Genomic DNA, 27,194 nt, shown 5'->3' with positions numbered 1-27,194 from the left:
ACCAAGACACGAACGCTCCGAGTGTATGCTCGACGATTTTTTTGCGCTTGCGCGACTTTTTCGGGCACCCGCACGATTTTTTCGAGCGTCTGCGTGATTTTTCCGCGCGCCCGCGTTTACAATGGTTCGTTATGAAAATTTGGGACTTTTGGATTGCTAATACGATATTATCGTGACTAAGCATTTTCGGGATATTTGCGATCTTCAGAAATTTGTTTCCAATCCGAATTTTTCCCATTCGGGATTCAAATTCGTGGATTAGTAAATCTGCCCCATAGTGTTGTTTATTACTAAATTATACAGTGTGCATTGCAAATAAATAATTCTACCTTTAAAAATGTTATTCTTGAACGAAGAAAAAGAAAGAGCCAGCACTTTCAGATAAGCTATTGTTTCTCCAACTCACTGTTATTTCCCAATTTGCAAAGACTTGACTTTCTCTGTCTTCGGTGCTATTCTGATATCTGCCACTAAGTGGTGTAGTGTGCATTTTAGTAATGCAAACAATTTCTGAATTCATTTTGACTTATACAATTCTAAAATCTTCTAAAGCCTTCTGGAAGGGTAAGGGGGTCTAGGTCAGAAGTCAGTGCCTCTCAATGTATATAATGTATCTGGGGCTTAAAGGAGAAGGAAAGGCAAAGTCACTTGGGGGTGCCAAAATGTTAGGCACCCCCAAGTGACTTGAATCTCATACCTTTTCCCCCGGGCTGGTGCCCCTATTAGGAGAGAACAGCACCAGCCAGGGGTACCTGTAGCGAGCGCTTCCTCCTTCCGTCTTCACGAGTGCGCGCATGCGCAGTAGAGTGAAAAGCCGAACTTTAACAGAGAAGTTGGCTTTTCACTCTACTGCGCATGCGCCTATTGTGTAGTCGCAGCGAAACGAACCCGGAAGGAGGAAGCGCATCGCTACATGTACCCCGGGCTGGTACTGTTTTCTCCTAACAGGGGCACCAGCCCGGGTACAAGGTAAGCGATTAAAGTCACTTGGGGGGGCCTAACATTTTAGCACCCCCAAGTGACTTAGCCTTTCCTTCTCCTTTAAATTTTTACTGTTTCTCATGGTATGTAATGTATCTTAGGCTAAACTTCCCACTGCTTCTCACAGCGTTGGACTGGCCCACTGGGATACCAGGAAAACTCCTGGTGGGCCCAGGTGTCAGTGGGCCCTTCTGCCTCTAACCATTCGGCCTATTTCATGGCCATTCTTTTTTTTTTTTGCTTGCAAACAAAAAGATTGAAGAATAGATTATAGCATGTCAAGAAAATAGACTAGTATAACAAAGAAGTTAAATGAGAAAAGGAAGAAAAATAGTTTGGAGAGTGGGCCCATTGTTTGAGGTTTTCTGGTGGGCCCCTGGCATCCCAGTCTGACACTGGCCTTTCACAGTATGTAATGTATTTTGGGTGCCACTACCCTCTGCCTCTCACTGTCTAATGTATTTAGGATCTGGAGTCATTGTTTATTGTATTCAAAGCAAAGTTGCACTTTCACATTTTTTTCCTGCAGTCAGTTTCGTGTTAATCCCCATTCATTAAAGGTACTTGCATAAAAATGCACTTCCATATAGTGCTTGACTTCTTCCTGCTTTGCATTTCGAATCGATTGCTGCTGTACCTCTTGACACTGTCGAACCCTTCATACCCAGCATCAATAGGCACAGCACACCTAAAGAATCAGGAGCAGTCATCACTTGCACGATGAACATCTAAAATGAGGCAATACTTTTGCACAATTTTGAAGAAATTCATAGACAGTTGTGTTCATTTTGGTGAATGGGGTACAAATGCGTTAAGAGTGCCATAGTTGCATCAGAATGCTGGGAAAAAAAGTTGCTGGGAAAATCTTTCTGTAATTAGGAAGTCCATAGCTTAAACTTACTAAAAGATCATTTAAACATTAAATAAGCCAAATAGGATTGTTTGGCCTTCCGTAAGAATCAATTTTATCTTAGTTAGGATCAAGTACAAGGTACTGATTTATTATTAAAGAGAAAAGAAAATCATTTAAAAAAAATTAGAATTATTTGTTTAAAATGGACTCTATGGGGAATGGCCTTTAATTAATTGGGAGATTTCTGGATAATGGATCCCATACCTGTATGTTTTAGCTTATGGTCTTATAGCAAGACTGAAAACCTGCAATGGTGTCAAGAATTTGGGGGAAAAACTATATAAAAACCATAGATCACAGATGACATAAGATTTTTAGTGGGATATAAATACTTCTTAATAGTGATCACTTGTATGATTTCTAGTGGAAAAAAAGTAACCTGTAAATAAATAAAATACATTTGCAACTGCTCTGCAGAGAGCATGGCCACTACAGTAGCTTGATTAGTTATTGCCTTACAACTTACTTCCTTGTTACTTAACCATGTACAGGCAATGTCTTATTAGATCAGTGTTGACCAATGAAACATTACTTTTTTATTACACCTTCTCTATTCTTATCTTTGCAGAAAGGTCTTGTAAGTCATTTATGCATAGGTAACCTGATATCTAGAATGCTTTAAATTACAGGTAGCTCAACTCATGAAGAATTCAATTTTAAGCAAATATTTTTTATGATTGTTTTCTATATGATAATAAAATAGTATATTGAATATACTATGGATAATGAATTCCATACAAATAGCCTCTGTTATGTCACTTGAATGCAGGCCTTGATTATTGTGATAGCCATTGTTAACTGGATGCATACATTTAATGTGAAACTGACAAAAAAAAACTACTCTTCAAAATATTAATGTACATTCAAAGTTACCTATAGATCAAGTTAATCATTTTTCACTAATAGGGCTGCTTTTGTAAGTAATTGTTACTTGAAGTTCCTAAACCTGACTGTTTTGCCAACCTGACTGTCCCTTCTCAGCCTGTTAGATATAGCTTCTATAATGCTAACGGCCTACTGCTGCACAAATATGGCAGCCCCCTCATGGAGGAACATGGGGGATCAGATTGATTCTTTTACATTACCTGGCAAATATCTTTAAGGCAAAATTATAAACAGCATACAAAGACGGTGTTATAATAGATGTAAAAATGGTTTCATTTCTGGTGTCAGTATCTCTTTAAGGTCTCCCAGTGCAATAACTACTTTTACTATAGCAGCATAGATGATGACCTTTTATTATTCTGATGTTGCTGCTAATATCAGGTAAGTGGGTGGCTGAGAAAAATTACATCACTAGTCTCTGGCCATGCCTAAACAGCTCCCTCAGTATACAGTATTCATGAGAGAACATGATAATGGCTACATATTATTGCTTGCTTTGCTAAGCTGTATTGAATAATTGTTTGTAGCCTATACAATACTGTACAATCTTACAATGTACAAAATAGGGAAGACACATATTATAATAAATGCAATTAATAAGTGAAAATAGTATAAATACATAAAGATTAAGTGACATGTGGTTGAGACGAATTAAAGCCAAGCAGCCAGTAGCAATGACTGCAGTGAATCTAACTGAGAACAGTTTGGGCAGGAGTATGGAAAACTTTGGCTCCCTTCCGCTTCCTAATTAGGTAGGAGTGGCTATGGTGGAAGGCAGGATGGGTAAATGATGTTTGGGCACATAATGGATGAGGAAAGCATGGCAAATCGGGTGGGAATAAGGGCAGAATAGTGAAGCTAGGAATGGCAGAGAATGGCACACTTTGGCTAGGAATGAGGAGAAAATGGCACATAGGTTTGTGATGAAGTAGAAAATGGACAGCTTGATGGGAATGAAGAACAATTTGCACAGTATACTTTATGAAAGGCAAGGGTTTCACTTTTTGTGGAAACCTATTTTAGAGTGACTGTGTATGTATGTATGTATGACTTTATTTATAAAGATTGTAGAGCCTACAATCTAAGTGGTCGGGTAACATACAGGCACAAATTGGAAGGTAAGAGTGCACCAGGTATGGGCATTTGCCCTTAAGCGCAGGACTAGGCAAAATAATGTTTTAGTGCTCCAGAAGGTAGCATCTGAGTTTTATCTTAAAGAGAGTAGGTGAGGGATTCAGGGATAGAGTTCCAGAGGTAAGGAGCAGCAAGAAAAGTTTAAGACGAGAAAGCGCAATGGGTGTGGATGGTGTAAAAAGACGGAGGTGCACCCTCTTTAGATGTTTTGGGTTCAGGCAACTAGTTCTTTGACAGTAATTCTTCTTGTTCCTGTAAAGGAAGGTAAGTAAATAAGACCAATAAGACTAAGCTCATATGTCCCTTTGACTTGCCTTGCCAGCCAACCACAGAGCCAGTAAGGAAACATTGCTCTATAGGACAAGGAGTCTCTGAACATGAAAAAACAGTACACGCCTACCTTTAATTCATAACACAATTTAAGAACAGAGAAAAGATAATCATAAAGATATATAATAAAGATGCATGGCATACATTACAGTACAGAACAGAACTGCTACCAAGAACATTTAGACATTTTTTGCATATCGTTCTGACAGAACAGCACACAAACAGACAAAATAGCTGTGGCATTTACAGCTTGTAAGCTCTTTTAGGCAGGGCCCCCTTTACCTCTTGTATTGGTTATTGGTTGCTCGGTATGTAATTCTGTATGTCCAGTGTATAAACCCACTTATTGTACATCGCTGCAGAATATGTTAATATAAATAATGTTAGTATAAATACATGTTAATAATTATATTAATAATAATAATAGTGGCGTGACTAAATTCTCATTGTTGTCTTCTGCATATCCATCTCCTTTGTGACATGGATGCAATATTTGCATACAAGAATGTCTCTCATGGATAACAACAAACTTACAGCAGAAAACAGCAGTGTAGATTGATCAGGGGCAAAATTGTACAAAGATACACACACAAACCACTCACACCTAAGCTCTATCCAAGCTCTATCACAGTAGTACTGCAGGCACAGTAATAAACTCCCTTACCGTACTGCTGCCTGTCATTAATTTTCTTTTACAACAACCAGGGGCATGCAGATACTATTCTGAACTTGGCACAGAACAGAAGCGGTTAAGTGTCACATTTTATAGAAGTGACAGGAGACAGCACGGTTACTAAGTTACCCTCCCTCTGCTCTCATTGGCTGAGCTGGGTTCTCTGCATTGGATGCTGATAGGAGGTGCTCTCCCTTGTTCTGCTCTGTGCACACCTCCGGGAGGGATTGCATGCAATTCTGTATGGCAACAGCATGCAAAGGGGCAGGAGAAACGGGGTGCTGGATTATCCCAGAGATGGGTAGCGCCGAGCAGGTAACCAGGCTGTGCAGAACTACAGGGCTGATATCAGATCCATCGGCCAAGATGTGGGTGTAGGTCAAAGCGCAGGGTGCCGGATAGGAGAATTAGCCACAGAAGCAGATTGGCACTGCAGGATTTTCTCTCTTTATCCATATCCCACTCAGATCCGTGTAAGCTACGAATAAATCTTCTGCACGGCAGGCACCCTAAATTTCGACCCTTCTTGGAAATAGATGAGGTAAGCCCCTCTTTACCATATGTTGTTGTGATGCAAGGATCTTCATTTATACACATGCTCTGCAAGGGCAAGTAATATTCTCTATAACAACATATTACAGATTAAGGAGCATATTGCATCTCTTGCTTTTTTTGGAAATACAAATATAATGTGTCTACATCTACAATGCAGAAGGGCATTAAGAGAATGTCATTGTTGTCAGGTAATTCAGCATTTTATCCTTCTCATCAGTACCCAAATTTGTGTCCCTACAAGTTTGTGGATGCCATTGGTACTACAACTGTAAATATAACATGATGGTTGTTATATATGCTGCATATTATAGAAATGTAATGATATCTGTAAATATGAATTATAAGAAATATTTTACTCTATAAACCTGGAAGGGACTTTATTGTACACAGAGATGTATTTCTAAAAAAATACTACCGAAACTTAAACTGCATGTGTGGCAAGAGGCCAAAGGAGACAGGAGAGGTTAATCTGTGTAGTTGTGTGTATGCCCTGGCTAATCTTACTCCTGTGTGACAGATCAGCCCTGCTATCTCTCTGCTGTATTCTAAAGCCTGCAGAATGCTGCACAGAATAGAAATTAACCCCTTCTGTGGCGACAGTCTCAGAGGTGTGCTGATTGCAGATTATTTTACTGCAGATCTGCACAGAACTGCTTAAACCTTGTGGAAATTCCAGTTCCTGGAATATATCAGGCAGCCAGGCACTATCACAGACACAGTAGTGACTTCCATTGCAATTGTCAAGGTTGGAGTGGGTTGTTATGGAAGTGATGATTCACATGCATACAAATGTGCATTCAAGATCTGACCTACTTTTCTGAGAAAAGGTAATGCAGGGAAACATGTAGAACCTTGCTGTGGAAGCAAGACTTTAGAATTAGTTTTCATTAGGTAACCCCTCCCCCCAGAGCACTTAGCTGTTACAATAACATACATCTTCATGTTATATGGACCTTAGATTGTAAGCACCACTGGGGCAGGGACTACAATAAATGATGTATAATATCAAAGTGCTGCAGAATATACCAGTGCTATATAAGTAAAGTATAATAACTGGTAAATGATAATAATAATTGTTACTGATGTGCAGGGGATGCTCTAAAGGCCTATAGAAAGGACAGCTAGTATGCTCCTCTGCAATATAAAACAATAAATAATTTTCTGCATAGCCCTGGTAAACACTTTCAGAGAGAAATCACGGTAAAAGCTTTTTATATGATTGAATAATATGTAGCAGTACATCTAGTATTGGGAATGAAAGCTGCTGTAGGCCTTTTGTAAGCAAGAGGTGCTGTACAATTGTGACAAGGAAAAAGGCTTAGAAGGTGCACTGCAGATATCTTGTTAAGAAGGACAGATTCTGAAAGGGCTGTCTGAGGGATGGACAAGAAGTTAGATACACTCTGGGAAGATGCTCTAATGTGCCAGTGAATCCCCCACTAAACAGTCTGCTGATGCAGATTAGGGATAAACAGTGAGTGGATTTTCCGCAGTCTAAAAGTCAGGTCATGGCATGTTCTTAAATCTGTGTAACATTGGTTTAGTAAGGGTATTTTAGGCAACACAAAATGTTTTCATAAGGATTGTGAAGGTGAAGTGCAGTCCTGTGTTAAACTAAAACAATGGCAGAACTTCTGGTTAGCAATAGATTTTAAAATTGTAGACCCTTATAAAACATGTGGCTGAGATTGTATTTTACAGTTTTTAGTAAAAAGATGAAACATCATGGCCTTAATATGGTGGAAAGAAAACCTCCACACCTTTATCATTCCATAGGTGAACCCTTTGTAGTTGGTTGTGCTTTTTTATTATATGTAGAACAGTGTTAATTCACACATATGGCAACTACTTTTTAACCAATTTTTAGGTCTAATTGCCAATAACAACAAATCAATAATTAGCTTTCAACATTCTACTACAAATTAACTTAAATTAGTAAAGACCTAATTGGTTGCTAATTGCTGACTGTATTTTTGCAAATTATTACCTGTGCCAAGCCTTATGAATTAGTATTTGATGCCCTCTTATAAATAGTAACAAAGACAGGGAAGACCTCTTTACAGGCAAAGTGTTGAATTACAGCCAGGACGGTTCAATCGTTACTGTATTCTCTGCAAGGTTAGACCAGACGATGCATAAATGTCCTTGCACTATAAAAAGGATATCATGAGCTCAAATATAAAGAATTGTCTGAATTTACTCTCATGCACTTATCTGTGACTTTTTACATTAAAAAATTGTGTGCAAAAAGCAATACTTGGTTTTAAGTTGGACAAATGGATTAATCACAGGTTCTATCTAAACAGATTTTGTCAAACAGATTTTACCCAGAGATGCTGTAGAGCTATGTGCTGTCTAACTGCATCATCCACTGTCTGATAAGTAGGTCAGAGCAGTGTGTGAGTACACAGACGTGTGTGTATGTGAGTCATAACAAGCCCTATAGCCCATTCATTGGCTTTAAATGACAGGTTGCTGTGACTGGAGGAAACAGTTCTGTATTCTTATGTACCAGTCAGTGGGAATTCTGTATTTTAGAACACACCTGTAGCGGCTGGTGTGATGCAATAGCAAGACATGAATCCTGTATTGGGTCCACGAGAGAGATTATTACCCAGAACAAAATTAGTTTAGATTTAGAGGCAGTGGTCACACAATGGCTGCAATGGTTTGTCTCTGCTTCTTTAACCAAGGAGTTAATTTCATTATTCTACCACACAAACTCACTATTCACTTCAATAATCATTTTATCTTCACAGTCATATGGGTTATGTTATAAAACGAGCAGTAATCGGGCATTAAGGGTAAGGGCAAGTATTAAAGGAAACTTGTTGTTAAAATGTTGTAATTTAGTTACATTAAGTCTAGTGGCACACATGGTGTTACTGGCTGGGAACAGCTCTCCAGTTCGGAATATCAGCAGCTACCTGGTTGCTAGGGTCCAAATTACCTTAGCAACCAGGAAGTGGTTTGAACGAGAGACTGGAATAAAAATAGGAGAAGGCCTGATTAAAAAAAAAAAAAGTCATAAAAAGTAACAATAAAAATAAAATTGTAGCCTTACAGAGAAATAGTTGTTTGACTGCCGGGGTCATTGACCCCCATTTGAAAGCTGAAAAGAGTCAGAAGAACATAAGTAATAGTTTGATGTATTCAGACAATTCAAAATTGGTACCCTTTTTGTAAATGAGGCAAAAGTTGCATTGGTGTTGGTGTGCTTGTTCTATGGTGTTCATGGTCAGAAATGCTGTCTCTGCACCCTTCAGCAAGCACCTATATAAAGGCAACCCTGTGCTTACTGTATTTAAAATACTGAGCTTTCTTGCACTAGAGAACACTGCACCATGCATATGTAATTCAGCAAAGTAGGCACAACCAACATATTGGCACAAAGCAAGTATAGATTAGCCCATTTCATAAATAATGATTTGATGGGTCAGATTCTATATCTATGTTTGTGCCTAGTGTTACAACTTGAGATTGTAGAGGAGCCTTATTGCAGTACCTTGGTTTATTCTATCCACCTTCTCTTAGGACACTTGCACAGTAAAGGTGGCCATACACGTGGCGATCTGACGATGTTTCGTACGACCATCGGTCGCACGAAACATCGTAAGATCCGCCACACACCATTCAGGGCTGAATCGGCAGGTAAGGAGGTAGAAACAATAGGATTTCCACCTCCTTCTGCCGATTCAGCTCTGAAGGGAGAATTTTGGTCAGGCGCCTTCTATGGCGCCCGATCAAAATTTTCAAACTTGTCCGATCGGCGAGTCGTCCGATATCGGCAGCTTCCTGCGATATCGGTCGACTCGCCGACATGCCATACACGCACCGATTATCGTACGAAACGAGGTTTCGTACGATAATATCGGTGCGTGTATGGCCACCTTTAGATGAAATTTAAATTGGTGTCCTCTAGCACTCCAATTGTTAAACTAACACTGTTTAAACAAACAGGTTCTATAATAAATGGTACAAAGTTTGCTGCAGGTCTAGTCACTAATAGCAACCAAAAAACCCAATCTCAGTGGTTGCTATAGGTTACTGCACCTGGGCAAACTGTGCATTTTATTACATGTGGGGACTACTGAACAAATAGACATTTTATGCTCTTGCATAAAATTCAACTATGTGAACTTTAGTCCTAAAAGGAACGTGAGTAATTTTGCTTTTCAGACTACAGTTAAATGCTTGCGTATGAAATACAAATTATGTAGGTCACAAATATAGAGCAGTCCAGTGCCAAGTAATGCTTTTCTCATAGATACTGTTGCTATAGTTACTGCATCTAGTAACCATGGAAATCTTATTCCAATCAGCATGCGTTCAGAAGAGATACTGCCACATTTGTTTACAGCACATTCAGTGGAAATAATCCAGATACAAATCTTGCTAACAGTTTTTGGGGATATGGCCAGATCCTTGAACCAAATCTTGCTAATAATAATAATAATAATAATAATAAGATGAGTAGTTATAATTATGAAAGTTTTTCTTCTTATTAACCTGCCATTGGTCTTCATTATACTCCTATGCAATATTGGCCTAAAAAGGGGTGCTAACCAATGGTGAATGTCTACAAAGCAGCAGTTGTTGTGCACCTCATATTGATCTCTTAATTTTACAGACAGTACAACATTGCCTATAATAGCAGCAGGGATAGCACTGAGACTAGAAGGGAGAAAGGCAAAGTATTGGCTTAAACAGTGGGGACAAGAGCTAGGAATGAATTGTGGCAGTGGGGGGATGGTGCCTATAGTAGCAGTGGGATAATAGCCTCAGGGAAGGGACTGTGGCTGTGGGATAGCAGGTATAGTAGGGAGAGATGGTTCCTATAGTAGCAGTGGGATGATAGCCTCAGGGAAGGGACTGTGGCTGTGGGATAGCAGGTATAGTAGGGAGAGATGGTGCCTGTAGTAGCAGTGGGATAATAGCCTCTGGGAAGAGACTGTGGGATAACAGGTATAGTAAGGGGAGATGGTGCCTATAATAGCAGTGGGGCTAATAGCCTCTGGGAAGGGACTGTGGCTGTGGGATAGCAGGTATAGTAGGGAGAGATGGTGCCTATAGTAGCAGTGGGATAATAGCCTCTGGGAAGGGGCTGTGGCTGTGGGATAGCAGGTATAGTAGGGAGAGATGGTGCCTATAGTAGCAGTGGGATAATAGCCTCTTGGAAGAGGCCGTGTGTTAGCAGGTATAGTAAGGGGAGATGGTGCCTATAGTAGCAGTGGGAATAATAACCCCTGAGAAGGGACTGTGACTGTGGGATAGCAGGCATAGTAGGGAGAGATGGTGCCTATAGTAGCAGTGGGATAATAGCCACAGGGAAGGGACTGGGGCTGTGGGATAGCAGGCATAGTAGGAAGAGATGGTGCCTATAGTAGCAGTGGGATAATAGCCTCTGGGAAGGGGCTGTGGCTGTGGGATAGCAGGAATAGTAGGGAGAGATGGTGCCTATAGTAGCAGTGGGATAATAGCCTCAGGGAAGGGACTGGGTCTGTGGGATAGCAGGCATAGTAGGGAGAGATGGTACCTATAGTAGCAGTGGGATAATAGCCTCAGGGAAGGGACTGGGGCTGTGGGATAGCAGGCATAGTAGGAAGAGATGGTGCCTATAGTAGCAGTGGGATAATAGCCTCTGGAACTGGCCATGGGATAGCAGGTATTGTATGGAGAAATGGTGCCTGTGGCAGTGGAGATAATAGGAATCATTCACAGTGCTCCATGCAGTGTACAAAGTGTACAACAAGACTGCAGGTGGCCATTTTTTGCACTTTGCCCACTGCTTGGACCAAATATCGGCATCTGAAACGGAGCTCCATTCAGTAGGGACAGGCAGGGAAGGCACATAATAGCCTGTAATTGTGGCTGTTTGAGAACAATTATAGTTGCGTGAGACTGTGCAACTAAAATTAGGAAGAAATAGCATTTGGAAGGAGACTATAGTTTTTGGATAACAAGTATAATAGGGTGACATAGGACTTGTAGGAGCAATAGTGGTACCCTCCAGGACAGTGGTTCTCAACCTTCCTAATGTCGCCATCCTTTAATACAGTTCCTCATGTTGTTGTGACCCCCAACCATAAAATTATTTCTAAGACCATCGTAAATATGTGTTTTCCGATGGTCTTAGGCGACCCCTGTGAAAGGGTCGTTCGACCCCCAAAGGGGTCCTGACCCACAGGTTGAGAACCGCTGCTCCAGGAGGTATTGTTGCTGTGGGATAACAAGTATAGGTAAGGTGAGATGGTACATGTAGCAGTGCAGATAATAGCCTCTGTAAAGAAATTGTGGCTGAGAGATGGCAGATAAAGAGATGGTGCTTATGGTAAAATTTGGGGTACTAGTCTCTATAAAGAGATTGTGGCCATGGGATAGTAGGTGAGTTGGTGCTGTAGCAGCAAAGCTAATAGTCTCATCAGAGCTATGCCAAGTAGTTCTTCCCTTACCCTTTCTGTTGCACGTCAGGGTTAAGGGGAAGGAAGCAGTGGGTCTCAGGAACAGCAAGTCTTCCAGATGAAAGGAGCTGTAATATTGCCAGTAACATGGCCACAGTAACACTTTATATTAGGTGTGCCACACCTGTAGCTTTTGAAGTGTAAGGCTCAACAATACAGTGGGCAAGTTGGTTTAACATAAGCTGATTAACATAGTCATATGATAGACATCTATGGCTCAGGCATAGAGGCAGCACAGGCAGTTACTTTTACTTTCCATTTTGCACTTCCTAGATATCACTATACTTCTCATATACTCCCTTCTCATGGTCTATAATTATGCAGAATGGGCATGGGCATCAGGTCCCCCACCCATTCTGGTGTATAAACAAGATTTTAGGGAGACACAAAATTTGTCTTAATAACAGTGTGTACAATGGCAGCTGCCTGTTTGCGGTAAATGTGCATTCCAAGACTGAAGACGCAAGAGTTATGTAATTTATATAGTGTTGTTTTGTCAGCAGCACAGAGCATGTGCAGTGAATCAGCAGAAAAGACTATGGGGAGCTACTGGGGCATCTTCACTGGCAAAGATCTTCCCTGCTTAAGGCTGGGGTAGCCTTGGTCTGGAACAGAATCCCAAAACATAATGTACATTTTTGCCCTACTTCTTTTGTTTGGCTTTAGTTCTCCTTTAAGGTTGGGATTAGGTAAAATGAAAGCCTTGCCAACCAGTCCTGGAGCAGATTATATACTAGGGCAGGGATCCTCAAACTATGGCCGCGGGCCGGATTCGGTCCCCCAGGGTAATTTACCCGGCCCCCGCGGGAGGGGAGGAGATCGGAGAGGGAGGAAGGACATAATGGGGGAGCTGGGAGAGAGAGGACGCAGAGGGGACCGGGAGGATGGTGAGGGACTGAGCAGGGAGCTGGAGGACGCAGCGGGAAACAGGGAGAGGGAGGATGCAGGAGCGGGCCATAGTTTGACCCCGCAGCAAGGAGCTGGAGCTGGAGGGGGGCAGTAGTTTGAGGACTATAATCTGGCCCCCCAACAGTCTGAGGGACCATGAACTAGCCCCCTGCTTAAAAAGTTTGAGGACCCCTGTGCTAGGGGTTAAGAGAAGGTTCAGGTTTAACTGCAAAACCTTGATTCTAGCAGTATATAGTGTTTCACCTTTTTTTTTTTTGAGATTTGAATTGACAGTATCTAATTTATATTACTTTTTATGTGAAAAAATGTTTTTCAGTGTCACAAAGATCTACTGCTTTCTGGTTGGGGGTGGGTTTGCATTGGAAACTAGGACAGAACACTGTGTAATGGAGGGGTGGTAAAAGTTCTCATGTCACATCTGTAACCCTGTAAGAGATGTTTTAGCAAGTGACACTAATGTAGGCTCTCCATATGGATCAAAGCAATTATGTTTTCATGGTGATAACATGTAGGACATAATTACCATTGGTACAACAAGTACAATTACAGTACAGTGAGTCCAGAATGTTAAAAGACTTTTCCAAAATGTTCTTTTAAGTAAGAACACAAACATATTTTTAATATGTCGCCTTCCATCATCTTGTTTTGTTGTAAATGTTTATCATTGGAATCTATATTCTGCCAGGCAGCATTGCAAACTTTCTGCTATACACTGCCCACTCAGCATTCAGCCATGTATATATTGCAGTAAACTAATACCTTTGAGCAGATTGCTTCCATAGACATCTCAAGGTGTGAATCTGACCTAAAGCCATCCCACTTTAAGCAAAAGAAATATATTTTTTTTTAAATTTCCATTAAAAAAAACCATATCTTATTTACACATGATTTTCTCAAGTCATTTTTGTTGGTCCACTTAAAAAATTATTAGTCAGGGAATTCAATCATTTGGTGGAGCTGCATTATTTTTCAACTTTTTGTCAGCATCAATCCTTACAATAACTACACCACCAAATTCAAGTTTACATTTATCAATTCAGACCTTCAAAAGTACTTGGGTGGACAAGGACACAGAAAACAGTTAAACTTCCTCTCATAACAGTTCAGTATACAACCCCAATGGCACACTTCATTCTGTAAGCATTTTCTAGGAAATAGACTGACTTGTTGAGGTGTCCTTGAGGCAAATGTTCACTCAGTAGAGTATATTCAAGGGGAATGTGTTAATGAGCCCCACACAACACAGAAACCCCTAATATACCTGTCACTGTAATCTGTTCCTTCAAAAAGTATGAATAAATACGAATGTTATTGCTGAATTCAGCTGGAAAACAGTTCTTTTCTTTCTGCATCATTTTAAAGCCTGGCAGGGGAGAAGGTACTAAAACATTTATTTTACAAATTGTAACAACTTCTCCACAGCTTACAAACAGCATGCAGGAACTACATAACCCACAATGCATTGCACTATGATGTTCCTTTCCCTATTGGCATCACGTGTCTAGGGAACTGTGGAATTTGGAGGATGCAGGCTAAAGGCAGGCCAAAGACAATTCACTACTGTTAGATACATTATTACGTTAAAATCATGAAAAGGCTCCATACTTTTTAATTATTGTATATTGCAAAGTTGCTTGAAATTATGTTTACTTTTCAAAAAGCTGTGTTTGGGTAGAGTTCCCCTTAAACAAATCTGTTCTAGTACTTAAAGCTAATATTATGTTAAGAGAGTGGTTTAACTTTTAGTATGTTATAGAATGGCCAGTTCTAAGCAACTTTTTCTAGCTTTCAAATGGGGGTTGCTGACCCCTGCTACCAAAAAGCTATTGCTCCGTGAAACTACAATTTTATTCTTATTGTAACTATTTATTACTTATTCTTTCATTTAGGTCTTCTCCTATTCATATTCCAGTGTCTCATTCAGACCACTGGTAATTTAGACCCTAGCAAGCAGATAGCTGCTGAATCTCCAAAACGCAGAACTGCTGACCAGAAAGCTGCAAAACTGCAAAATGTGTTAGAATATTACTCCCAGCATCATTTTAAATGTTAACTCAAAAGTGAAACAACCCTTTAAGGTCCTTTTACAGATTTTAATGAAATAAAATTAAAAAAGTTACCACTGTTATGGAACTTCAGATACCAGAGGTCATTTGGGGTAGAAGACGTTTATTTATAAAGGATTACGTTGACTTCTGAGCAGAATAATCAGACAAAAGATTGGGGGGGTTTTTATACCCTTTACACAAGCACACTGTGCTAGCTCATCCATAACAGGAGTACAATGAGTTTATGGGTAGGAAAAGGGAGTTTCAGAGGGGTTGTGCTTGCAGCTGGACTCTACAACAATTAAACAATAACACAGTACATAGTAACTTATAAGACCCGCTCTGGAGATGTAACAAGTGCAGAGGTACCATAAAACTGCCCATGAAATGCTTCATGGGCAACTTGAAATGCCACTGAAGGTGTGTACAATCTGCAGGTTAACCTTTGCTGTACAGATTCAGCCATTACACCACTGTAAATGTTTGTTGTAACTGACGGGGTATGGGCTGTCAAAGTTGTTGCTGTTTTTTATTCTGTTCTGTCTTTTTATTGCAGGCATCATCATGTTGACCAGCATTGCAGAACGTATCATGTACTGCCTAACAGGCAAAACCCCCAACTCTGTGGGTCCAGTAGAAATGTCAGAAACCAGTGATGGGTATGATTTCCTGGAGGTCAAGCCAGGCCGGGTCTTACGAGTGCGACATATCTTGCCTTCTTGTCCTGGTGGTAGAGAGGAGGAAGAATTCGTTGAAGAAAAAAATGGAGGGCAAGGATTGGTCCACTGCAAGCGCCGGATAACTGTTTACCGTAATGGCCAGTTAGTAATAGAGAATCTTGGGGCCACTCTTCGTTCAGAAATCTTGCATTGCCGAAATGGTAATTCAGAGCCTGCAGGGACACTAGAGGTGGAGCTGTCTGATTTTACTAGCACAGGCAATGAAGTAGGAGGAAAGGAGAGTGATGCTCCTCCCGGTAAGAGAAGAAAACGTAAACCCAAGAAGGTAATTATGGTTGACTGCCAAAGACAGGTGACTTGTTGCAAAGGCACCCATTCTGACGTGGTCCTGTTTTTCATCCATGGAGTTGGGGGATCCCTTGATATTTGGAAGGAGCAACTGGACTTTTTCTCCAAACTTGGATACGAAGTAGTGGCACCAGATTTGGTGGGGCACGGAGCCAGCACTGCTCCACAGATTGGGGCTGCTTACAGCTTCTATGCCCTTGCAGAAGACATGAGGTGCATTTTTAAACGCTATGCCAAGAAAAGAAACATCCTGGTTGGACATTCTTATGGGTGAGTTGTAGCAGCATGTAATAATCAACAGCCCTTTAATGATTTTTATAATTGCTTTCAATTAATCAGAACTATATTAGATTATAATGGAAACTTTTAATAGATGTAAGTCTGTTCAAGCTATGAAGTAAATAAAGGCTTTTTAATTATTATTAAAGTTAAGGGCAGCTTTGTTGCTTCCCATGACCAGCAGCCTTGTGTCTCTTAAGGGGGACAGGAGGGTATAGTGATTTTCCTTGAGCCTGCAGCAGGCACTGTGTGATACTCACTGTAATGAAAAAGCCATCATAGTGCTGTAACATCTTGCCTAATTGCCTTTGGGACACCACACCCTCCAGGCCTGTTAAAGTTAATAAATGTTATCTTAAGAAATAAAGCTATACTGCACTTCCTGAATGTGTTAGATCAAAATGCAGTGGTGGTGGTCTAGGATGAAAAGCAACAGATTTAGAAAGAAAAAGAAAATATGTTTTATTTATAAATGTTGGGCAAGCATGATGCATTATTGCATATTAAAGAGATTCAGAGACAGTTAATAGTGCTTCTCCAACAAGATCCTGCACTGAAATCTATTTTTTAAAAGAGCAAACAGGGCTAGTAATAATCTTAGTTTCCCAGGTGCCCTCAGTAACATGACTTGTGCTCTGTTAAACCTCAGACACACATTACTGCTGCAAGTTGGAGTTAAATCACCCCCACCCCCCTTTCTACCCCAGCAGCTGATTAGCTGATTGTACTAATGATATAAGAGTATAACAGTATTTGCAAAACCTGTGATCTTAATTGAAATTACAGTGGCGATGCTTTAAGTTGGTATGTCTGCCTGTTGGTTCGGAGAACCATGTGAGGATTAGGTGAAAAAGTTTTAGAATTATGGCTTTACATCAATCTCTAAAATTGAGGATCACCAAAAACACCATCACCACTTGTTCTCAGTCCATCTTACATTTTTGTTATTTACTTGTTTTTAAACACACACAGGGTTTCCTTCTGCACTTTCTTGGCCCATGAATATCCTGACCTGGTGCACAAGGTAGTCATGATAAATGGAGGCGGTCCTACAGCACTAGAACCCAGCCTGTGTTCTATTTTCAACATGCCCACCTGTGTACTACACTGCCTGTCCCCCTGCCTGGCCTGGAGTTTCCTCAAGTAAGTTTTGTAAAATAGTATTTATCAGTTAACAGATATTTGTTTTGTTTTTCCCTTATATCTGGCGTTAAACTGAGATTTTCTGTTCTTCTGAATTTGTGTTACTGCATCTTTAACTCTGGCTGTAATACAGTGATATTGTTTGTCTGTAATTGTCATCTATAATAATCCATCATTTATTATTGTTATGGATATAGCCATGAGTTACTATTCAGACTGAATACTTATTTAATAGAGACGAAGGATTAGATCTGGAAAAAAAATGTATGCCCTTTTTTCCTATTTGATAAGTACTGCAATTTGCAGGGTCTGCTGCCCTAAACACTCTGGGGCTAACATGTCTTGAATTATGCCAAAAGGTTGTCTAGTCCTTAATATAATGTAACTTTACTTTATGGACTAGACAACCCTAAACTCTGAGTTTGATGTATCTGTTATCACGAATTATTTTTTGAAACTCTAATTTTTTTGTATTAAATGACTCTGTGGAGATGCCAGTTACTTTTTAAGTGGTTATATGTCTTTTAGGTTACCTTGGTTTTAATGTAACCCCGTTAGTGATGTGCTGGTCAACTATTTGTTGACCTGCACCCGACCATAACCCACCCCTTCTCCACCCACCCGAATCTGCCCCGCCCCACCTATAACATGACTGAGGGGCCGTACTGGCACACGTCTATAAATAGATGCTGCCAGACCCGGAAGTGGGGCTTAGTTAGGTCATGGACAGGGAGGGAGGCAGAAGGACTTGACCTGCACCGGCCCATGACTCGCTTTTGATGTTGTGTTGCCGGCCCAAACTTGCCTGGCCCGCACATCACTAAACCCCCTCCCTTCTAATTGATCTATTAAGTTCTGACTGTGATTGGTGGGTTTGGGTATATATCTTGTACCCTGCTTGTTCAGCCTATGACGAAATGAGTAAGCCGATCATTGGTCTCATGTTTGTTTAAAATAAAAGTGTGTTTTTTTGCAGCTTAAAATTAAAAAGTGCGTTTTTTTGCAGCTTAAAATTAAAAAGTGCGTTTTTTTGCAGCTTAAAGTTAAAGCCTTTGCAATACCCCTTTTCCAAAAGATTACCTTATATATAAAAACATAGGACTGATAATACAGTAACTACTACCACCTGTTAGGTGTTAGAGAACAGTAGAGGACCAGCATGTGCTAATCGCATATATTCAGTATATGACACTCATTGCTTAACCCTGGGTGATCTGAAAATATGTAATACCCTTCTTCTGTTGCCAGGGCTGGATTTGCAAGACAAGGTGCCAAAGAGAAGCAGCTCCTACGGGAGGGTAATGCCTTCAATGTGTCATCTTTTGTGCTTAGAGCCATGATGAGTGGACAGTATTGGCCGGAAGGGGATGAGGTCTACCATGCAGAGCTCACAGTCCCTATTCTATTGGTGCATGGCATGCATGACAAATTTGTTCCTCTTGATGAAGACCAGAGGATGGCAGAGGTAAGTGATTACTGCCATCAGTTGGTTTGCAAGAAGTCTTCATGTAATAATATTGTTTTACATTATGGATTTTATAAATATGGTGATACTTAGGCTTCAGATCTATAGATGGGTTCTGACTTGTGCATACTCTTCAACTATATATGTTTATATATATTATTTTCAGGACAACCTAAGCTTTCTAATTTGTATTGTTATTCCAAAAGATATATAAGATGATTTAAAAAAAAAAAAAAATCAAACAAAATTACAAATTTTTCATAATACAATAAAATATATCAGGGGAAAATATATATATTATATACATAGAAATGCAGCAGCTGATTTAGAAGACTCCATGTTACCAAATGCCATATATGTATAGTCTTATTGAGACAAACTTCTATAAATCAAAAACCCATAGTACAATGTCAAAATTAATTTAAATGTAATTATGAATGAAATGGTAAAAATGAATGAGTGCTAGGAAATTCATTGCACGTTAGAAAGAAGATTCTGTTGTGATTAGCTTACAATCTATTAAATAATTCATATTGCAAGACCAAAAATGCCCCAAACAGTAAGATGCCTGTAGACAGCCATATGCCTCTGAAACATTCTCATGAATTTAAAATGGTAAACGTCTCTTTTTACTTCAGACTTCCAAAATGCAAAATTCATCTCAAATGGTTCAAATGCATCATCAGAAAGCTTGTACTGTACAATATAAATCATAAATATGAATGCTAGGAGGTATCAGTTTGATGCCCAATATGTGTATTACAACTTGTATATGTAACATGTAGAGACCCTGTTGGACTTATGTGTATATGTGCACTTTGGAATAAAAGGATTAATAAATCTGCCACCAAATGTATTAGCTGTTGCTAGGTGGCAATCTCCCTTAGAACAAAGCACATATTTTCTAGTGATCTGAAAGGCAGCTGGGAAGGTTTATTGTGCGCTGACTAATCAATCTCTTGTTAATAGGCAAAGCACATACATACCTTACTTTACCATACCTTATAAACATATTCTACAACTCTGAAGAGTCCTAAATAAACTGAATATACAACTGTGCTTGCATCTACATTACGCTAGGAATCAGATTTTATATGTCAACTAAAGTTGTGTGTGCAAGCCCACTAGGGTTTTCTTGCAGCAAAATAGCCATTGTAAACAAGACTTGATATGCTTGGACAATAAAAAACATTTCTAGTAGACACTGACATCATGTGGCAGACTGAAGTATGACAAGCTTACATGTCAGAATAACATTTAACAAGAATTAATGTTGATATCCTCTGCAGTAGACCCCTAATACACTAGGGCTCATTTATGCAAACACAGTAGGCAACTTGCACTTTTCCCCTCATGAGTTGCATCTAAAACTACTCTTATCGAACAGTATCTAGTAGAATTAAGTTTTTCTTGAAAACGTTTCACCACTCATCCGAGTGGCTTCTTCAGTTCAAATGACTGGTAGGGAATTTCTCTGCATTTAAACCCTTGAGGGAAATACAGTCACAGACATGATGGCTCATTTATAAAGTTAGGGTCAGGTAGCACATTGCAAAAAAACAGTAGCCAATCACCCACATGCTTGCACTTTACAGCTTGCCAGACCAGGGGCCCCTGCCGCCCGACAAACACACCCCCTTCTCCTGTCTGCATATCTCATACTTAACTAGGGGCTATCAAGGGAAGGGTAGTGATGGCAGGGATTGGGTCTGGATCAGTGGGCCCCACTGGAGCTCCTCTCTGTCGCACAGTTTTATCATATGTAAAACAGATAATCTTCTAATAGTTTTGGAGGTTGTATGGCCTTATAAAAAATCCCTGTAGGGCTCATTGACTTCAGTTGATGTCACTGCCGTTATGAACAGCAAACCCATTTTCATTTAAAGGGCCAGTATACTAACATATTTTCCATACACATTCAATTTACCCCAGTAATCTAATCTTGCACAGATTGAGACATCTTTAGAAATAGTATTAGAAGACCTAGAAACTGCTACTGTTTGCCTGGCCAGACCCCTAGTGTTATCCTAACCTGTCTGTGGAGGTCAGTTGTAGCTTATGGCAAGACTGCCAGGAGACAGTGGCTGTTAATTAAGGCTAAAACTGCAAACTTAGTCAGAAACATCATAAAGAAGCTTAACGAAATAAAGTAAAAGAAAATCAAATATATCCTTAGCTTTACTATTTTTATTATTAGTCAAATTAGTAGGGGAAATGTTAGAAATGAAGGTATACTGAGCCTTTAAATGTATCTGGAGCTGTTGGCTGTCTACCTGTACTCCATATAAGCAGATGAACAGTGTGAGTGGGAGGCTGGCACATACAGTTCCATAGCTGTGCCATGTGAAAATGTCAGACGTGGGTGTAAGGAGGGAGGGAGTCTATCCCTTCACTGCTGACCCAGTTTATAAATAACAAGGATGTCAGTCTGGCACAGATGTACAATAAGGCATAAGAGATTGGGATTGGTGTTGGACCTTGAAAAAAACTGATAGTAAGATATAAAAATAAAAATATTTATTGCCAAGTTGCCTGGTAAATGAAGACTAGATAGCAAACAGCAAATCAGCTGTAAAGTTAGGGGGCCTAGGGAAATGAATTACTAAACACCTACTACAACCTAAACACCTAATACCACCTACTAATACTACTTACTACTACTACTATACCTGCTATCCCACAGCCACAGTCCCTTCCCAGAGGCTATTATCCCCCCACTGCTACTATAGGCTTCATCTCTCCCTATTATACCTGCTATCCCACAGTCACAGTCCCTTCCCAGAGACTATAATACCCACTGCTACTATAGGCACCATCCCTCCCTACTATACCTGCTATCCCACAGTCACAGTCCCTTCCCAGAGACTATAATACCCACTGCTACTATAGGCACCATCTCTCCCTACTATACCTGCTATCCCACAGCCACAGTCCCTTCCCAGAGGCTATTATCCCACTGCTACTATAGGCTTCATCTCTCCCTACTATACCTGCTATCCCACAGCCACAGTCCCTTCCTAGAGGCTATTATCCCACTGCTACTATAGGCACCATTTCTCCCTACTATACCTGCTATCCCACAGTCACATTCCCTTCCCTGAGGCTATTATCCCCCCACTGCTACTATAGGCACCATCTCTTCCTACTATACCCGCTATCCCACAGCCCCAGTCCCTTCCCAGAGGCTATTATCCCCCCACTGCTACTATAGGCACCATCTCTCCCTACTATCCCTGCTATCCCACAGCCCCAGTCCCTTCCCAGAGGCTATTATCCCACTGCTACTATAGGCACCATCTCTCCCTACTATACCTGCTATCCCACAGCCCCAGTCCCTTCCCAGAGGCTATTATCCCACTGCTACTATAGGCACCATCTCTCCCTACTATACCTGCTATCCCACAGCCACAGTCCCTTCCCAGAGGCTATAATCCCCACTGCTACTATAGGCACCATCTCTCCCTACTATATCTGCTATCCCACAGTCACATTCCCTTCCCTGAGGCTATTATCCCACTGCTACTATAGGCACCATCTCTCCCTACTATACTGCTATTCCACAACCACTGTCCCTTCCCAGAGGCTATTATGTCTAGCAAAGGAACTTTGAGAAATTTGGGAAATATTAAGTCGCTGTGCATGTTTTCCCACCGCTAATTACTTTAGAAATACACAAATATTACTATAAACCATATTTTTTTATAGGTTTTACACCATCTTCAGCTTCCTATAATTTGTCACCATCCCATCTGCAGTCATGCATGATTTGTAGAGAGTGTAAATAGTTTTTATGACATATTTCATGTAACTCTGTCTCTGCAGATTCTCCTGATCACTTTCCTAAAAGTAATAGAGGAAGGAAGCCACATGGTAATGCTTGAGTGTCCAGAAACTGTTAACACACTCCTCCATGAGTTCCTCCTGTGGGAACCAGAAACACAGAGCACTGCAGCAGAGGATACTGGGAATGAATGAAGAGAAGGACAATCACAGAGTGGCTAGAAACAGAAGAGACTTTTCTGCTATTGCCCCAAACAATGGAGAAAGTCCAAGTTTGGTGAAGAGGCCTGGTGGTCTATTTTCACTGACCAAGGTTTTAGAAAAGACTTTGGCTCCCAGAGGATGGCGAGAAGGAAGAAAAGAAATCCAGAAAAGGCAGAAAATGTATGTATCCAGCATTAGGAAGAATGTTTCCACCATCCCTCCTGCTTACACTTACCGAGAAACAAATAGCAGGGTATAGAATAAAATTGATCTGGGTGCATTGTAGGTAACACATCAGACTAATTGGCAGATAGTGCAGAATTACGTTGTGTTACCTAGTGACAACCAATGCTATCCAAATCCTAAAATCAGAGGAAGAAATCCTCTGGATTCTGAGAAGTAATAAGATCAAAAACATAAATAGAAGACTGCAGATAAATCACATATTACTTTGAAAAAGACAGTGTTGATCACATCTTTAGAACATGTAGCATTTTCCTGTTGTAGGCAGGGTACTTCAAGTTAACCCCTTCCTTGCCAGGGAGGAACTCAAGGCAGCGAACATGTTAATAACTATTGAAATATTTGTACTCATAACAGGCCCAGTGGATGAAAAAAGGGGTAAATGTAAATGCTTTGAGAATATGAAAAATCCAAGCTAAATGTACATTCTGTGGCTCACATGTAAGATGAATATGCCATGTTCGTATGCTCCAGTTGTAAACACTGGCACCACAAACTGCAGTATTAACTCTAAATAAACATTATTTATTCATATTTTGTGATTATTTCTTTCTTAAACCTTCATTCTTTATACCTACTCCTTACAAAATGCACCGATGCTCAGATGATATTGGTAGCAATCACGTCTATGATTCTTAATGTTGGGTACAACACTGACATCATGTGGTTATCAGTGGAACTGCTAATCCTTATTCAATGTGTTTATATTAGTTTTACCCAGTGAACAGCTGCTTCTAAATGCCAAAATTCAAAAAAAGAACCCTGCTCTTGTAAAATATTAAAATATGATAAATCTGACCCATCAAGATAGCCTAGTAGACTGGTAACTGGAAAGGCAGCAAGGCTAAAGCATGAAATAAACCTCATACAGTTATTTTCTCCAGATCCTGGTTAAGGATAAATAGAGCCTTAGAAAGGGTGATAGCCTGGAGATTATCTTATGGGTCTGCTTGTACACAATGTACTATATGTTGCTAAATATCTGTACATCAGAGCAGGTAAGTGATAGTAACGAGGGTAGATAGCTGTGGAATATCAGTGCATATATGAGGTTATCCTGAAAACCAGCATCCAGAAACAGGACATTGTCAGAAATACTGTTGTTTTAAATTGCCTCCTATATATATATATACAGTATATATATATATATATATATATATATATATATATATATATATATATATATATATATATATATATATATATATATATATATATATATATATATATGTATATTAACAGGGCACTGAATGTGGGGGGAAACAGTTGGGAGAATGAAGTTGGGTTAAGAAATCAATGAAAGTGGAAGTGATGGAGCAGAGGAAAACTGGGGTAAGATGATTGGGAGAGTGATTGTTGAAATGGCTTATCTGTCATCTAGGATGACATCATGAAATACAATAGGTGTTCTCCCCTACTTTGCCACATGAGAGTAAATACAACATCATCATATATTTAATTTTATCTGCAAACTTTGCTACCCGAAAAGCATTATGACAATTCCATTCTGTCATTCTGGATGACTAGGAAAAATAAATCATGGTACATATGGAAATAATTTTCCCATATCCTGGCCAACCCCTGGATCTAAGATACAATTAGATAAGTTCTATGATTAGATAAGTCTTGTTAGAGACAGAAAAAATAAGATACATAATTCATAATTTTATGAAATGGAACCCACTGAGTTAATAATGATGAACATAAGTGTTAAAGAAAGCCCAAGTCACTGCTGTGCTGATCATCTCTGGTGGATTTCCAGCTTCTGCTGCCCAAGAGGTGCCGATGCCCCTCATACACTGAACCCTGATCTCCGAATCCAGCCCTGCTTTTTTGTATAATAAGCCTTTACTAACCATAATTGGTTAATTATCAATAACCATTGATACGGTGTTGAGGTCTTCTGAACCTATTATCAACATTCAGAGTAAAGCCAGAAGACCAAAACTAGGTCAGTGAATTACTTTCAATTTCCAGGCTGCCAACCAGAGCCACCAGAGGTGGGAAAAAATTCATATTTTCATTAAGACGGTCAAGAGTGCAGCTTCGGCCATACAATTTTAAGGAGAAATGAATAGTATCAACATCAGAAGCAGAGTGTATTATTAAGACAAAAATATACTTTCATAGTTGTGTTGCCCAATGCATTAAATCAGTGCTGTCCAACTGGCGGCCTGCCTTTTGTGGCCCCATTAAAGTCTGGCTGCTGTGACTGCTTACCTTTGTGTAAGCTTTAAATGGTATCAGTACTGAGATAAACTGGCCCCCTGCATTGTTCATACTTCAGATTAAGGCTGTAAGACCCTGCATTGTTCATACATGTAAGGCCCTGTATTTTTGAAACCTGTAAGACCCTCAGACAGACTGTAGGAGTGATGCCAGCATTTTGTCACTGAACACAGCACAGTACATACTGTTCATCTTAGAGTGGTGCTAATTGGTTACTTGCATGGCCCTGATAGGTTTCCCTGTCTCCTGCCCTACTCTGCCTGTATCTGCGCTACCTTGCCTGTGTGTGTCATACTCTGCCTGCCCTATGCTGTCTGTGTGTGCAATACTCTGCCTGCCCTATGCTGTCTGTGTGCCATACTCTACCTGCCCTACCCTGCCTGTGTGTGCCATACTCTGCCTTCTTTATGCTGTCTGTGTGTGCCATACTCTGCCTGCCCTAAGCTGTCTGTGTGCCATACTCTGCCTTCCATATGCTGCCTGGGTGTGCCATACTCTTCCTGCCATATGCTGCCTATGTGTGCCATACTCTGGCCTGCCCTATTCTGCCTGTGTGTGACATACTCTGCCTGCCCAATGCTGCCTGTGTGTGACATACTCTGCCTGCCCTATGCTGCCTGTGAGTGACATACTCTGCCTGCCCAATGCTGCCTGTGTGTGACATACTCTGCCTGCCCTATGCTGCCTGTGTGTGACATACTCTGCCTGCATGTGCCATACTCTGCCTGCCATATGCTGCCTGCCCTATGCTGCCTGTGAGTGCCATACTCTGCCTGCCCTATGCTGCCTGTGTGTGCAAAAGTGCATTTTTAGCAGATGTTGCTGGCATTAGTTTTCAAGGAGTATAATACCATCTGGGTAATAACCTATAATTCAGTTTCTCAATTCAATTCTACAGCAGTTAGAGCTTTACACTAATTGTTTAACCCATTTCTTATCCCCATCTAAATACATTCCTTTTTTCTTGAATCAATAGGTTCTTTTTTTTTTAAGAAGTTTTTATTTTGCTTATTTTTTATAATATAACTACTAACATAAACAATAAGGAAAGCAACTAGAAACAAATAATCCAAGAATATAGAGGAGTAATCAGTATATCTTACAAAGTATATCTTATCTTTTGTAGACAGCCAAGAAGCCTGTATATCATCATCTATCTTGACAACCTCTTGCCTGGCCTTGGCATGTATGGGTTATAGATTTCTAAAAATTGCATTTTTTAGCATAGAAAAGCAAACAAATCTAAGTAGCACATGCTGGAGTGTGGTCTCAAGACCCAGAATAAAGCAGAAAAAGCAAGGGCATCAGCAATATATTTAAGCATCACATCCCAGAATTCCTGAATAACAGGACATCTCTACAATACATGAAATAGAACCTTCAAAAGTAGAATCTTGAACACTGCACTTTAAAGGGTTGTACACCTTTAAATTAACTTTTAGTATGACAAATACATTGATACTATGAGACAATTTGCAACTGATTTTCATTTTTTTTTTAGTTGTTCGGCAGCTCTCTAGATTGGAATATCAGCAGCTATCTGGTTGCCAGGATCTTGTTTACCTTAGCATCCAGGGAGTGGTTTGAATGAGACTAAAATATCAATAGGAGAGGGATTGAAGAGAAAGATATAGATTAAAAAGTAAGAACAATAATAAAAGTTTTTTGGTTGCCAGGGTCAGTGACCCCCATTTAAAAGCTGGAAAGATGTAGAGGAGGAAGACAAAAAATAAAAACATTCTAAAAAAAAAAAAAAAGAAATACTGAAGACCAGTTGCAAAGTTGCTAGAAATATGACATTCTACTACATACTAAAAGTTAACTTAAAGGGGAACCCCCCCTTTAAGCATTAGCATGAGAATTGTATGCTAGTACATTCATTGTAAAGGAGGCTTGGTTAAGGCATTTCACTTGAATGTATCTATTCCTAGTCA

The 27,194-nt window shown here is 40.0% G+C and overlaps 1 protein-coding gene across 1 annotated transcript; it reads left to right on the top strand.

The window, feature by feature from the left end:
• The first annotated feature begins 5,378 nt into the window (after positions 1–5,378).
• On the top strand, positions 5,379–23,565 carry abhd8 (abhydrolase domain containing 8). The gene is made up of 5 exons (NM_001102801.1): positions 5,379–5,457; positions 15,446–16,187; positions 17,169–17,339; positions 18,588–18,804; positions 22,627–23,565. Exons 2-5 carry the CDS (start codon positions 15,454–15,456, stop codon positions 22,777–22,779), a joined length of 1,275 nt encoding a protein of 424 aa, NP_001096271.1. The 5' UTR covers positions 5,379–5,457; positions 15,446–15,453; the 3' UTR covers positions 22,780–23,565.
• The last annotated feature ends 3,629 nt before the right edge of the window (positions 23,566–27,194 follow it).

The sequence above is a fragment of the Xenopus tropicalis genome, chromosome 1 (genome assembly GCF_000004195.4).
Source record: "Xenopus tropicalis strain Nigerian chromosome 1, UCB_Xtro_10.0, whole genome shotgun sequence".
NCBI classification, from domain to species: Eukaryota; Metazoa; Chordata; class Amphibia; order Anura; family Pipidae; genus Xenopus; species Xenopus tropicalis.
Note: the sequence above shows the minus strand (reverse complement) of the source record. Positions and strands in the feature narration are given on the sequence as shown.

What these genes read in the sequence shown, in the direction of transcription:
- abhd8 (NM_001102801.1), top strand. Translation starts at nt 15,454, where the DNA reads ATGTTGACCAGCATTGCAGAACGTATCATGTACTGCCTAACAGGCAAA. An exon ending in CTGGCCTGGAGTTTCCTCAA is followed by an intron (nt 17,340 to 18,587) that starts GTAAGTTTTGTA and finishes TTCTGTTGCCAG; the next exon opens with GGCTGGATTTGCAAGACAAG. An exon ending in AAGACCAGAGGATGGCAGAG is followed by an intron (nt 18,805 to 22,626) that starts GTAAGTGATTAC and finishes CTGTCTCTGCAG; the next exon opens with ATTCTCCTGATCACTTTCCT.